This window comes from Oncorhynchus masou, chromosome 24, assembly GCF_036934945.1.
Source record: "Oncorhynchus masou masou isolate Uvic2021 chromosome 24, UVic_Omas_1.1, whole genome shotgun sequence".
Lineage (NCBI taxonomy): Eukaryota > Metazoa > Chordata > Actinopteri > Salmoniformes > Salmonidae > Oncorhynchus > Oncorhynchus masou.
The window spans coordinates 106548035-106563326 of record NC_088235.1 but is presented as its reverse complement, the minus strand read 5'-3'; the positions used below and the strand labels follow the sequence as shown (position 1 = coordinate 106563326).

Genomic DNA, 15292 nt, shown 5'->3' with positions numbered 1-15292 from the left:
ATTGAGGCTGACTGACAGGACTAGTTCCATTCAGGCTGACTGACAGGACAAGTTACACTCAGGCTGATTGGCAGGACTAGTTCCATTCAAGCTGACTGACTGGACTAATTTGATTTGGGATGACTGACAGGACTAGTTCCTAATTCCATTCGGGCTGACTGATGTTTCGAGTTCAATTCAGGTTGACTGACAGGACTAGTTCCATTCTGACTGACTGAAAATACTAGTTCCATTCTGACTGACTGAAAATACTAGTTCCATTCAGGTTGACTGACAGGACTAGTTCCAATTGGGCTGACTAAAGAAGCTAATTCCAATCGGGCTGAATCTCACCTCGTTGACTTGTTTCTTGTCCAGGTGGAACACCTGTCCAGAGCTGGTGGAGGCGATCTCTTCGTAGACCTTGTACCCAATGTGAGCCCGGTCATCGCAGTCCCCTGTCAGCACAAACACCACCTAGATACACACACATACACAAAACACAAAGGGCATCAGACTATAGGCACAACGGCAGAAATAAAGGAATGCAATATTTACATTTTAAACCACATTCAATCTTCTTCAACAATCTCTTCCAGATGTTCACAGCTGTACCTGAGACTGTTTCTGCTGGATGAGCTGCAGGACCTCCTGGGTCAGCTTGTAGTCTTTGGATCGAGCATCTGTGAACACGTAAATGAAGGACCCTGGCAGGGAGATCTCCAGGGCGATCTTGATGGCGCCAATGCTCATTTCTGGGCAGTCTCCACCTCCCTGGTGACAGAACCATTAGGATGAGCCAAAACAAACCTATACAGCATGTTGGGTACATTCACTATCGAAGTGTTCTAGAACATTCTTGGCATTGTACAACAGAGCACTAAATGGGAATTTTGCAAGAACACTTGATTCCACACCTATTTGTACTTAAAGCACATTGGAAACCATTAAGGATGAATGCAGTAATGACTTAGAGTTTTCATCCAATCTGTAATGCATGCTGTAGATTAACAAGATTATAATTTAAACATGAATAGCATGTCTATGAATCCTACAGGCAGATTTGGACTGGGGCAGAGAGGACTCTCCATTAAGTTGAATGTTGAGGGACTAGCGGTGACATTGACTGATGTGTTGTAGATAAAGCTCCCGACTGTCTCAGTGCAAGACGCATCACTACAGTCCCTGGTTTGATTCCAGGCTGTATCACATCCAGCCTTGATTGGGAGTCCCATAGGGCGGCGCACAATTGGCCCAGTGTCGTCCAGGTTTGGCCGGTGGATAGGCTGTCATTGTAAATAAGAATTTGGTCTTAACTGACTTGCCTGGTTAAAATAAATAGCCTGTAGAGGTTGTTGATGATTGGTAATTTGTTGAGCTAAATGTTAATGACTCCTTACTGCATCCCGGTGTCGTGCAGTCAGTGTAAGCATAGGCCTCGCTGCTTTGCCTAGCTTGAAGCTTCATTCGTTGCATTGAAACAGTTTAATATTTTGCGTATGCGTATTGCCTAAACATGTTGTGTGGGTATTGCCGGGGGTACACTGTGCACATTTGGGCGTGTCTACATAATTTGGCGCTTGCATCCCTTGAACTGAACAAAGCTAACTAGCAAAAAAAGAATGGAACATTTGACACTATTGCACCTCAAAAATGTTCCAAGATAGAAGAATGTAATGAGCTCCATTTGGAAGGTTCGAAGAGGGGAACGTCAACTACAATGAAAGTTAAGACCAAACAGAGGCAGTATACAGGAGCTCTACACACAGGACATGACAGCCACCATCTACCTCACTGCTAGCTGACAGGCAACCACCATCTCCCTCACTGCTAGCTGACAGGCAACCGCCATCTCCCTCACTGCTAGCTGACAGGCAACCACCATCTCCCTCACTGCTAGCTGATTGTTTTGTCACATAAACTGAAATTAGGCAAACTATTACCGTGCTTCTACGTCTGCATTGCTTGCTGTTTGAGGTTTTAGGCTGGGATTCTGTATAGCACTTTGTGACATTTGCTGATGTAAAATGGGATTTATAAATACATTTGATTGATATTAGAATTTCAGCAACCTGGAAATGGTGGAGCGATTTCTGCATATCGCACCTTTAATACTTCTTACCCAAACTTTTACAACATATTGGACATTTTCTTTTGCTTTGTAGATGTAATCAGAATGGGAAATACGTTTTGTGTCAGTGTGAAAATGGAACTGAAGGAGGCCTTGGGGTTGTGTCTCAAATAGCTATTCTGCAGAATAAAATAATGGACATGGGGTTCTGCAGTGACTTCTACAACGCTATCACCGAGAGGTTCAGCAGACAACTGGACTTCCTTTACAAGTAAAGGAAGGCCTAAATTCATTCTCCTTTGCAATTTGCAGGTTAGGCTACTGTTGAATTGTGAGAAGAGACAACATCTCTTTGAGTACATTGAATTTATCAAGACAGAATTTTGTTCTGATGTTTTGAACTGCATTTTTAGTCAAATCAAATCAAATGTTGGTGCAGCTGTAAAATCTTTTGAGGATCTGAGGACCCATGCCAAATCTTTTTAGTCTCCTGAGGGGGGATAGGTTTTGTCGTGCCCTGTTCACAACTGTCTTGGTGTGCTTGGACCATGTTAGTTTGTTGTTGATGTGGACGCCAAGGAACAAGAAGCTCTCAACCTGCTCCACTACAGCCCCGTTGATAAGAATGGGGGCGTGCTCAGTCCTGTTTTTCTTGTAGTCCACAATCATCTCCTTTGTCTTGATTATGTTGAGGGAGAGGTTGTTGTCCTGGCACCTCCCTATAGGCTGTCTCATCATTGTCGGTGATCAAGCCTACCACTGTTGTGTCAGAGTACAAGAGGGGACTGAGCACGCACCCCTGAGGGGACACCGTGTTGAGGATCAGCGTGGGGGATGTGTTGTTACCTACTCTTACCACCTGGGGGCTGCCCATCAGGAAGTCTGGGGTCCAGTTGCAGAGGGAGCTGTTTAGTTCCAGGGTCCTTAGCTTAGTGATGAGCTTTGAGGGCACTATGGTGTTGAACGCTGAGCTGTAGTCAATGAATAGCATTCTCACATAGGTGTTCTTTTTGTCCAGGTGGGAAAGGGCAGTGTGGAGTGCAATAGAGATTGCATCATCTGTGGATCTGTTGGTGTGGAGTTTCTGGGATAATGGTGTTGATGTGAGCCATGACCAGCCTTTCAAAGAATTTCATGGCTACAGATGTGAGTGCTACAGGTCGGTAGTCATTTAGGCAGGTTATCTTAGTGTTCTTGGGCACAGGGACTATGGTGGTCTGCTTGGAATATGTTGGTCTTACAGGCTCACCAGGGAGAGGTTGAAAAGACACTTGCCAGTTGGTCAGCGCATGCTCGCAGTACACATCCTGGTAATCCGTCTGGCCCAGCGGCCTTGTGAATGTTGACCTGTTTAAAGGTCTTACTCGCATCGGCTGTGGAGAACGTGATCACACAGTCATCCGGAACAGTTGGTGCTCTCATGCATGTTTCAGTGTTACTTGCCTCGAAGCGAGCATAGAAGTTATTTAGCTCGTCTGGTAGGCTCGTGTCACTTGGCAGCTCGCGGCTGTGCTTCCCTTTGTAGTCTGTAATAGTTTGCAGGCCCTGCCACATGCAATGAGCGTCGGAGCCGGTCATTTCGACTGTTGATATGGAAATTTCATTAGAACCTTATTTATTATATATATGTGTGTGTAATAATATTTTACATAGTAATATTATTATGTGTGTGCGTGTTTGCGCTCATTGGAAGAATTATTCATCCATTGTGAAAGGCTATGGAGTAGGGATGGGAATTGCCAGGGACCTCACAATACAATTTAACCACCATACTTACTGTATGTGCCGATACGAAATGTAATGCAATTCTCAGGATTCTGCATGTATTGCGATTCGATACTGCAATTGTTTTGCGATTCGATATTCCAAACATATTGCTCACTATATATCTGCTGCAGAAAGACAAGAGAGTCATGAGAAATCAAGTTTTGATCAGTCATGTGAATAAAAATGCTGAAAACAAGTTGGTTCACTATTTAAAAAGAAATGGAGAACAAGCTAAAGGATGAAAAATACCAGAGTTTTGGCGCAGGCACAGCTGACTAGCGCTAGTTAACACTACCTTATAAATAATTGGAGTCAAATAGCGATATATAATATCGTCAAAAAATAATATTTAAATGTATCCCTACTATGGAGATTGTGTTGCGAATTATTCAGATGAAATGTGTCTATATATTGTTATTTTAGTGCCACATATCAGTTGTAACTGTGGATGCTACATCGGTCCATGGCTGAGCTGATATGAGCACTGTCATTTTGCTGGATTAAATCACATCCAGCCGTGATTTAGCGTAGCCTAGTGGTTAGAGCTTTGGACTAGCAATCGGAAGGTTGCAAGTTCAAACCCCCGAGCTGACAAGGTACACATCTGTCGTTCTGCCCCTGAACAGGCAGTTAACCCACTGTTCCCAGGCCGTCATTGAAAATAAGAATGTGTTCTTAACTGACTTGCCTGGTTAAATAAAGGTAAAATTAAAAATAAAATAAAATTGGGAGTCCCATAGGGCGGGGAACAATTGGCCCAGCGTTGTCCAGGTTTGGCCTGTTGTAGGCCATCATTGTAAATTAGAATTTGTTCTTAACTGACTTGCCTAGTTAAATAAAGGCAAAATATAAAAAAATCAACGTTTAAAATATGCTGCCATCAGAGGCTATCGCTTGTGTATCTTGGCTACATTGGTATTTATTATTTATTTTATTTTTTGGTTAGTTAATAGCCTATGTCACTCTGGTTGTTGGAGCTATCTGTTGTACGGTGAACTTGGGCTTCATCGAGGTTTATATGTGAGTAAATCTGGCTTTGATAATACCCTGTGCTTACCCTGCCACGGGCCTCACTGTACACCCCTGCTGCATGCCATTATCTAGCTTTATAGAAGCTTTACGTAGCATTTATGAGGACTCTTGACCAATCAGTGTATTACCATAGGGGTCTTTTCATAGTGATATAATTAAGCAATAAGGCACGAGGGGGTGTGGTATATGGCCAATATACCACAGCTAAGGGCTATTCTTAAGCACGACGCAACGCGGAGTGCCTGGATACAGCCCTAAGCTGTGGTATATAGGTCATGTACCACAAACCCCAGAGGTGCCTCATTGTTATTATAAACGGGTCATCAAAGTAATTAGAGCAGTAAAAATAAATGTGTTGTCATGCGAGGTTGCAGGTAGTCTAGTGGTTAGAGAGTTAGGCCAGTAAACATAAGGTTGTGAGATCAAATCCCAGAACTGACAAGGTAAAAATATGTTGTTCTGCCCCTGAACAAGGCACTGTTCCTTGGCTGTCATTGAAAATAAGAATTTGTTCTTAACTGACTTGTCAAGTTAAATAAAGGTTATCAAAAATACCTATAATATTCCGTGACTGTCAGCCATTCAGTGTTCAAACCACCCAGTTTATAATGACATACACTATTGTTTGAGGTCGTCAGAAATGTTCTTGTTTTTGAAAGAAAAGCACATTTTTGTCCATTAAAATAACATCAAATTAATCAGAAATACGGTGAAAACATTGTTAATGTTGTACCCACAAAACACTAGTCTCAACGTCAACAGTCAACATTAACAACGTCTGCACTGTATTTCTGATCAATTTTATGTTATTTTAATAGACAAATAAAATTGCTTTTCTTTCAAAAACAAGGACATTTCTAAGTGACCCGAAACTTTTGAACGTTAGTGTACATATATAGAATTTGATAGGTTTGACATGAACTGAAATAATATATTGTATTCTGCTGTCCATCTTAAAGTCTCTTACATTTGCCTCTTATTCTCTGTTGCTGTCTCTCCCTCCACCTACCCCACTCTCTCACTCACCTCTATCCACCCACCCACCCCACTCTCTCTCTCTCTCTATTCCGCGCTACAGAGTTCTCTTTCTTCCCCCTCCCCACTCTCTCTGTGGGGTCAGGGGAGCTGTCCTCTGGAGCATTCTAGGAGGCATGTGTCTGTCTGAGGGGAACACTGGATGCCAGGAGGAACATCTGGAACTGACTGATCCCTGTTCCCAGACCAGAGGGGTGGAATGTGAGGAGAACTCCTCTCCTCCACTCCCTAACACCCCCACCCTCCGTCAAAGAATCCTCCTCACCCCCATACCCCTATCACCCCCTGTATGTGTACTCTCATCCCCCTCTACAGTAACAAAATATGGGATCGAAAAAAAGGTACTATATACCGCACCAACTGATCTCAACAACCAACCTGAGGTTAGCCTACTGGACATTGAAAGGCCTGACCCAATGACGTATATGACAGGTGAAATGACAGGTGACAACCGGGGTGAGGAGAGGATAGCCTAGCATAGTCCTGTAAAAGGAAGCTCATGGATCTCTATGGGGGTACTGTGTTGCCCAGAACAACCCACTCACACGCCAAACACAAGCTAGCACAGGCCAAGGATGCACAAGCACAAGCCAAGGATGCACAAGCACAGGATGCACAAGCACAAGCACATGGCAAGGATGTCCCCTCGCAGGGCAGCTAGCTGCAGTATCTGAATGCTAGCTACTGGTTTCACCTCAGAGCTCCTTTCGCTCCCAGACACAAATCACTCTTCTGTCATTGGTCTGCTCAGATACTGATACTGCTGAGAGACAAATCTGGGTTTCAGTGAAGCACTTCAGCAGCATTGTTCAAATAATGGAATACCATATATAGAGGTGATAACCACCAATCGCAAGACAACTTCCTCCCTCTCTTCCCTTCCTCTGAGCGATTGCAGGAGAATTTGGATTTCGTGTTGCTCTGTTTGGCTATCTGAATCAGTTGAATATTTTTTATTTAGATATATGTTTGTTTAGATATGTGTTATTTTTGTTTAGATAATGTGACAACCCTCCCACTCGGTCTGCCAAATTATTTCTCTTTGCTCTTGTTTTCCTTAATATGATGTCGGTGGGCGGAGCTGGAAGGGTCATCAGCGAAATAGGACACCTGTGCCCAGGTGTGTCCCGGGGATAAATACACCTTCCCCCAATACATCGAGGAGACTCTCTCCATGCAGACACACTGTTGGCTTCTTTGTGTTAGTTTACTTTAGTTAGTTGTTTTTGTTTCAACACCCCTCATTATCACCATCTATGCACACATCCACTCACTTACACTACTGACTACACACACCATTGTTAATTGTGTATAGCTTACTTTATTTAATAAATATGTTTGTCATTTCCTTATCTCCTCGTTGTCTCCCTCTTTGTTACGGGCTATGACCGGTTCGTAACGATATGTGTTTGTTTAGATATGTGTTACTTTTGTTTAGATATGTTATTTCTGTTAAGATATGTGTTTGTTTAGATATGTTATTTCTGTTAAGATATGTGTTTGTTTAGATATGTTATTTCTGTTAAGATATGTGTTTGTTTAGATATGTGTTACTTTTGTTTTGATATGTTATTTCTGTTAAGATATGTTATTTCTGTTAAGATATGTGTTTGTTTAGATATGTTATTTCTGTTAAGATATGTGTTTGTTTAGATATGTGTTACTTTTGTTTGGATATGTTATTTCTGTTAAGATATGTGTTTGTTTAGATATGTTATTTCTGTTAAGATATGTGTTTGTTTAGATATGTTATTTCTGTTAAGATATGTGTTTGTTTAGATATGTGTTACTTTTGTTTTGATATGTTATTTCTGTTAAGATATGTTATTTCTGTTAAGATATGTGTTTGTTTAGATATGTTATTTCTGTTAAGATATGTGTTTGTTTAGATATGTTATTTCTGTTAAGATATGTGTTTGTTTAGATATGTTATTTCTGTTAAGATATGTGTTTGTTTAGATATGTTATTTCTGTTAAGATATGTGTTTGTTTAGATATGTTATTTCTGTTAAGATATGTGTTTGCGACGGCTATGGAAAATGAGGAAGGAAAACAAACCAAGGTTTCAAGGGAATGTTGTTAAGCATCCAGTGTGGTCAACTTTCAGACAAACACAAAGGCAACAGCTCTGTATAACTGAGGGCTTTATGATCTATATGATCAATGTTCTGATCTATAGACGGGTCCACAATCTAAAATGTCAGAGGCCGGAGGTCATAAACTCCTGAACCCACCTGGACGTACAGCTCCCTCAGTTCAAACTGAAACTTCTTCGGATCCGTTGTGATGGTTACCGGTCCTATTTCTGCAAAGAAACAAGATACATTAAACATTACAGACAGCCAGAACATGATGTATAATGTTTTAGACTAATAGCCCTATTAGAATGAATAATTGACATAGTTTCTTGGTCTGAATTCCTGACTGTGGCCAAATATTTGTGCAGACGTCCAAGTTCAAATGTCACAGTTTGAACTGGTGTGACAGGAGCTTCCTGTAAACACTCAGGAAACCAGATCCATCCCTCCACACTGCGTGTGTTTGTGATGAGAGGGAAGAGATTTCCATTTTGCATCTTCAAATGAGCTATGCTGAAATGAGGCACTTTTCGGCTCTAAATATTTGCCCATTCACACACGTACGCACAGTATCCGGGAGGGCAGTGTCTGGGTAGGCGCGCCATGCAGGCACAGAGGAGTTGCTTTGGAATTGATAAGGAGACCCCAGCTCTGGAGGAACTTCAATGCTCTCTTTCACAAGCCTATCATGGCTCACATGGCCTTTCTCATGTGCCTATCCCAACTACGATTAGAGGGTCGATGAAACACAAGGAAGTGGAACTTACAATAACTTGGAACATGAAAATGTGTTATTGTGAGGTCAACATTACTGGACGACAGATCAAAGGCTTGCATGGTAGAGGAGTTTTAATAGTCAACCGCAATCATTTTCCCGTCATCATGAGACAAAGAACATGGCAATTGAACCACATTTCACATGGTTTACGTGGTACAATATGTTAGTTCATTTTCAGAAGAAAAAAAATCTAGCAAAAGCATAGGAGGAAAAAGTCCAGAATGATACTCTGACTGAGCCGATCGGAGGCCAAGTCATTCTCATAAAAAATGCTTATGGAAACCTATGAACATTTCACCTCTGAATGAATGTTCCACATGTTGCAACTCTTTCAAACTGATGTTCAGCCTGAACACAACACACGGAATGGATGAGCTGATCCTAGCTGTGGAACTCCACTGCTAACACCATCCAATAAAGGCCTGTCTCACGGCAACCCCCACTGACACTAATTGGCAATGGCTCCGTTACAAAAGGCCAACATGTTCTCATTAATAATGTTCCCGTTCCCCTCCCTCCACCTCTACCCTTCCTTCATCCCTGCATCCCTCCTCTCCTCCCCCAGGCAGTCAGCTGTTCTGCAGCTCTGGGGGAAGACCTTACGGCTCAGGTATGCTCTTGTGTCATGGCCAGCCGGGGTTCGGCGTGAGGACATCCTTTCGGCTTCACCGGTTATAAAAACAGTTATACAAGCCCCAGAGGGTGAGTGACATCAGCATGTACCTTTTTTCTCCAAATGTGGAGAAGACTCTTTTCTACAGTCAGCGTTGCTTGGTTTGTAGTCGAAATGCTTCTTCTCAGCTCATTTGTGTCTCAGTCTTTTTTTCAGTCTCATCAAAATGTTAATCTATAAAAAATTATCTTTATTTTCAGGGCCAGGATAGTCTTGATTTCCAAGAATGCCTGAATGGCTTCGCCTTGCTTTTCTGGTTGGCTGGATGCAAGTTTCACCATCCAATTATTTCAGATTTACAGGAGTGCAAGTTTCACCATGGTACGGACCGTAGCGATATGTTGGCAAACGAGAATGAATCAAATATGGCAAATTCTTGTATTCTCTTCATGCTGGCTTTCACGGACTACCTGAGACATGAAACAGATAGGTGGGAGGGCATACAGGCTGTTGCAAATGTAGGCTATAAACGCGCAATTTGCATAAATGGATAATGGAATCACTTCAACCATTTCGTTTTTTTTTCAACATTCTGCATTTTTGCGGATGTATTTATATTTTTAGGTGTAACGTAATTACAGCAGGTCCCGCTGTTTTTATTGACGCAGGACAGTTGAATGGAAACGCACCGTAGCAGGTAATTGTTGCATCTACTTTCCATGCTAACTGTCTAAAAGTCAACAAAAAAATCACAGGAGAAGTTAATGGAACCATAGCTACTGAGAATTCTGACGAGGGCTCTGCACTAGCGCCACCTACTGGGAGGGTTGACTGAAACACAGAGCCCCAGAAGTGCCAAGGGGTTAAAAACCTACAAATTACTTTCACAACAGAAATTATAGGCCAGTGGGCGTTCTGCTCTGACGATAAGGTAATAGCTGGTGGTAGGACTGACTGATACATCCTAGATATTCTGTTTTTGTTTTTTAAAACTCTGATATTTCATGAAACTGGGCAATTCTCCACTTCTCGACAGCAGAATATTGAGGACAATTCCGTTTCAACGTCTACACATTCTTACATTTGTTTTATATAATGTTAAGCTTTAAAAGTCAACACAACTCTGCACCATACATCCTGGCAACAGAAAGATCTGAGGAAACTTCATTGCTAATAATCAGCAATATTTCTTTGACGTTTATTTTCACAGCAACCGACAGCAAATAACATCAATCTTCCTTATGAAAGCACTGTACAAACAAATACTTTTAAAATTCTTTAATAATGTATAGTATAACAAGCCGAGAGGGATCTAGATTTTGGCAGTTGTGGAGAGAGAGAAGGACCATTTGGGCCGATCAAAGAAAGACACCATTTAAAACTAACAGGGAAATGTGTTTGGCTCCGAACAGAACTGCCTGTTGTGCTCGGGCAAAGAGGGGGGAGGAGCAGACTGACTGGCCGAGAAAGGAGTGGAGAAAAAATGCAAGGAAATCAAGATAGCAGCAGTAGCAGCTGTCCAGATAACTCATCCAAATCCCGTGCGCTGAAACCAACAAATGTAGGTAGACCTTACAGTGAAATGCTTACTTACAGGCTCTAACCAACAGTGCAAAAATGTATTAGGTGAACAATAGGTAAGTAAAGAAATAAAACAACAGTAAAAAGACAGGCTATATACACTAGCGAGGCTATAAAAGTAGCAAGGCTACATACAGACACCGGTTAGTCAGGCTGATTGAGGTAGCATGTACATGTAGATATGGTTAAAGTGACTATGCATATATGTTGAACAGAGAGTAGCAGTGGCGTAAAAGAGGGGATGATGGGTGGTGGGTGGGACACAATGCAGATAGCCCGGTTAGAGGCTGTGCGGGAGCACTGGTTGGTCGGCCCAATTGAGGTATGTACATGTACATGAATGTGTAGTTAAAGTGACTAGGCATATATGATAAACAGAGAATAGCAGCAGCGTAAACAGAGGGGTTGGGGGGAAACACAATGCAAATAGTCCGGATAGCCATTTGATTACCTGTTCAGGAGTCTTATGGCTTGAGGGTAAAAACTGTTGAGAAGCCTTTTTGTCCTAGACTTGGCACTCCGGTACCGCTTGCCATGTGGTAGTAGAGAGAACAGTCTATCACTGGGGTGGCTGGGGTCTTTGACCATTTTTAGGGCCTTCCTCTGACACCGGCTGGTGTAGAGGTCCTGGATGGCAGGCGGGTTAGCCCAAGTGATGTACTGGGCCTTACACACTACCCTCTGTAGTGCCTTGTGGTCAGAGGCAGAGCAGTTACAGTACCTGGCAGTGATGAAACCAGTCAGGATGCTCTTGATGTTGCAGCTGTAGAACCTTTTGAGGATCTCAGGACCCATGCTAAATCTTTTAAGTTTCCTGAGGGGGAATATGTTTTGTCGTTCCCTCTTCACAACTTTCTTGGTGTGTTTGGACCATTCTAGTTTTTTGTTGATCTGGACACCAAGGAACTTGAAGCTCTCCACCTGCTCCACTACAGCCCCGTCGGTGAGAATGGGGGCGTGCTCGGTCCTACTTTTCCTGTAGTCCACACTCATCTTCTTAGTCTTGGTTACGTTGAGGGATAGGTTGTTATTCTGGCACCACCCGGCCAGGTCTCTGACTTCCTCCCTATAGGCTGTCTCGTCATTGTCAGTGATCAGGCCTACCACTGTTGGTTCGTCTGCAAACTTAATCATGCTGTTGGAGTCGTGCCTGGTCATGCAGTCGTGGGTGAACAGGGAGTACAGGAGGGGACTGAGCACGCACTACTGGGGAGCTCCAGTGTTGACGATCAGCGTGGCAGATGTGTTGCTACCTACTCTCACCACCCGGGGGCGGCCATCAGGAAGTCCAGGATCCAGTTGCAGAGGGAGGTGTTTAGTCCCAGGATCCTTAGCTTAGTGATGAGCTTTGGGGGTACTATGGTGTTGAATGCTGAGCTGTAGTCAATGAATAGTATTCTCACGTAAGTGTTCCTTCTGCCCAGGTGGGAAAGGGCAGTGTGGAGTGCAATAGAGATTGCATCATCTGTGGATCTGTTGGTGTGGGGTTTCTGGGATAATGGAGTTGATGTGAGCCATGACCAGCCTTTCAAAGCATTTCATGGCTACAGATGTGAGTGCTACGGGTTGGTAGTCATTTAGGCAGGTTATCTTAGTGTTCTTGGGCACAGGGACTATGGTGGTCTGCTTGAAACATGTTAGTATTACAGACTTAATCAGGGACATGTTGAAATTGTCAATGAAGACACCTGCCAGTTGGTCAGCACATGCCCGGAGCACAAGTCCTGGTAATCAGTCTGGCCCCGCAGCCTTGTGTATGCTGACCTTGTTCATGTTAAAAGTCTTACTCACGTTGGCTACGGAGAGCGTGATCACACAGTCGCGTGGAACAGCTGATGCTCTCATGCATGCCTCAGTGTTGCTTGCCTCAATGCGAGCATAGAAGTGATTTAGCTCGTCTGGTAGGCTCGTGTCACTGGGCAGCTCGTGGCTGTGCTTCCCTTGGTAGTCTGAAATAGTTTCCAAGCTCTGCCACATAAGACGAGCGTCGGAGCCGGTGTAGTATGATTCAGTCTTTGCCCTGTATTGACGCATTGCCTGTTGTTGATGGTTCATCACAGGGCATAGCAGGATTTCTTGTAAGCTTCCGGGTTCGAGTCCCGCACCTTGAAAGCAGCCACTCTATCCTTTAGCTCAGTGCGAATGTTACCTATAATCCATGGCTTCTGGTTGGGGTATGTACGTACAGTCACTGTGGGGACGACGTCCTCGATGTACTTATTGATAAAGCCAGTAACTGATGTGGTGTATTCCTCAATGCCATCGGAAGAATCCCGGAACATATTCCAGTTTGTGATAGCAAAACAGTTCTGTAGTTTAGCATCTGCTTCATCTGACCACTTTTTTATAGACCCGAGTCACTGGTGCTTCCAGCTTTCATTTTTTCTTGTACGCAGGAATCAGGAAGATAGAGTTGTGGTCAGATTTACCAAATGGAGGGCGAGGGAGAGCTTTGTACGCATCTCTGTGTGTGGAGTACAGATGATCTAGAATTGTTTTCCCTCTGGTTGCACATTTAACATGTTGATGGAAATTTGGTAGAACTGATTTAAGTTTCCCTGCATTAAGGTCTCCGGGCCACTAGGAGCGCCACCTCTGGGTGAGTGGTTTCCTGTTTGCTTATTTCCTTATACAGCTGGCTAAGTGCGGTCTTAGTACCAGCATCTGTCTGTGGTGGTAAATAAACAGCCATGTAAAGTAGAGCTGAAAACTCTCTAGGCATGTACTGTGGCCTGCAATTGATCAAAATATACTCTGCTTCAGGCGAACAAAATCGAGAGACTTCCGTAGTTTTCGTGCACCAGCTGTTGTTTACAAATATGCACAGACTGCCCCCCCCCCCCCCCCCCATCTTACCGGAGTTCTATCTTGCCGGTGCAGCGTGTGTCCCGCTAGTTGAATATCCATGACGTCATTCAGCCACGATTCTGTGAAACATAGGATATTACAGTTTTTGATGTCCCGTTAGTAGGATATTCGTGATCGTACCTCGTCTAGTTTATTGTCCAGTTATTGCACGTTAGTGAGTAGTACTGACGATAATGGCAGCTTTCACACTTGCCTTTTCGGGTCTTGACCAGGCATCCGGCTCTTTGTCCTCTGTACCTACGTCACTTCCTCTTGCAAATAAGGTGGATGTTGGCCCTGCTGGGTGTTTGGAGGATGTCTTGTGCGTTTTGTTTGTTGAAGAAAAAATCTTTGTCTAATCCGAGGTCAGTGATCGCTGTCCTGATATCCAGAAGCTCTTTGTCTGATCCGAGGTGAGTGATCGCTGTCCTGATATCCAGAAGCTCTTTGTCTGATCCGAGGTGAGTGATCGCTGTCCTGATATCCAGAAGCTCTTTGTCTGATCCGAGGTGAGTGATCGCTGTCCTGATATCTAGAAGCTCTTTGTCTGATCCGAGGTGAGTGATCACTGTCCTGATATCTAGAAGCTCTTTGTCTGATCCGAGGTGAGTGATCGCTGTCCTGATATCCAGAAGCTCTTTGTCTGATCCGAGGTGAGTGATCGCTGTCCTGATATCCAGAAGCTCTTTGTCTGATCCGAGGTGAGTGATCGCTGTCCTGATATCCAGAAGCTCTTTGTCTGATCCGAGGTGAGTGATCGCTGTCCTGATATCCAGAAGCTCTTTGTCTGATCCGAGGTGAGTGATCGCTGTCCTGATATCTAGAAGCTCTTTGTCTAATCCGAGGTGAGTGATCACTGTCCTGATATCCAGAAGCTCTTTGTCTAATCCGAGGTGAGTGATCACTGTCCTGATATCCAGAAGCTCTTTGTCTAATCCGAGGTGAGTGATCACTGTCCTGATATCCAGAAGCTCTTTGTCTAATCCGAGGTGAGTGATCACTGTCCTTATATCCAGAAGCTCTTTGTCTAATCCGAGGTGAGTGATCGCTGTCCTGATATCCAGAAGCTCTTTTTTGCCGTAAGATACGGTTGCGGAGACATTATGTTCAAAATAAGTTACAAATAACGCAAAATAAACACATAATAGCACAATTAGTTGGGCACCCGTAAAACTGCTGCCATTTCTTCCCGCGCCATTTTAACAAAGCCTTTTGACTTCTTAAACATGGCAGAAAGGTAACACTATATGGTGCCCCGACTCCGTATTCATTCAGTCATCTACTGCTCAGACCAGCTGGCTGGTGTGTTTACGGACATATTCAAATAATCCTTATCCCAGTCTGCTGTTCCCACATGCTTCAAGAGGGCCACCATTGTTCCTGTTCCCAAGAAAGCTAAGGTACTGAGCTAAATGACTACCGCCCCATAGCACTCACTTCCGTCATCATGAAGTGCTTTGAGAGACTAGTCAAGGACCATATCCCCTCCACCTTACCTGACACCCTAGATC

The 15292-nt window shown here is 43.5% G+C and overlaps 1 protein-coding gene across 3 annotated transcripts in view; it reads right to left on the bottom strand.

Moving 5' to 3' along the window:
* The window catches only part of hmcn1 (hemicentin 1), a 247122-nt gene that overhangs the window by 184004 nt on the left and 47826 nt on the right, over nucleotides 1-15292 (bottom strand). For all 3 annotated transcript variants that reach the window (XM_064936005.1, XM_064936007.1, XM_064936006.1), the window contains exons 2-4: nucleotides 8119-8189; nucleotides 595-753; nucleotides 334-456 (exon numbers count right to left, since the gene is read on the bottom strand). In XM_064936005.1, coding sequence (XP_064792077.1) covers nucleotides 334-456; nucleotides 595-753; nucleotides 8119-8189 — 353 coding nt within the window. The remainder of the gene's footprint in view (nucleotides 1-333; nucleotides 457-594; nucleotides 754-8118; nucleotides 8190-15292) is intronic.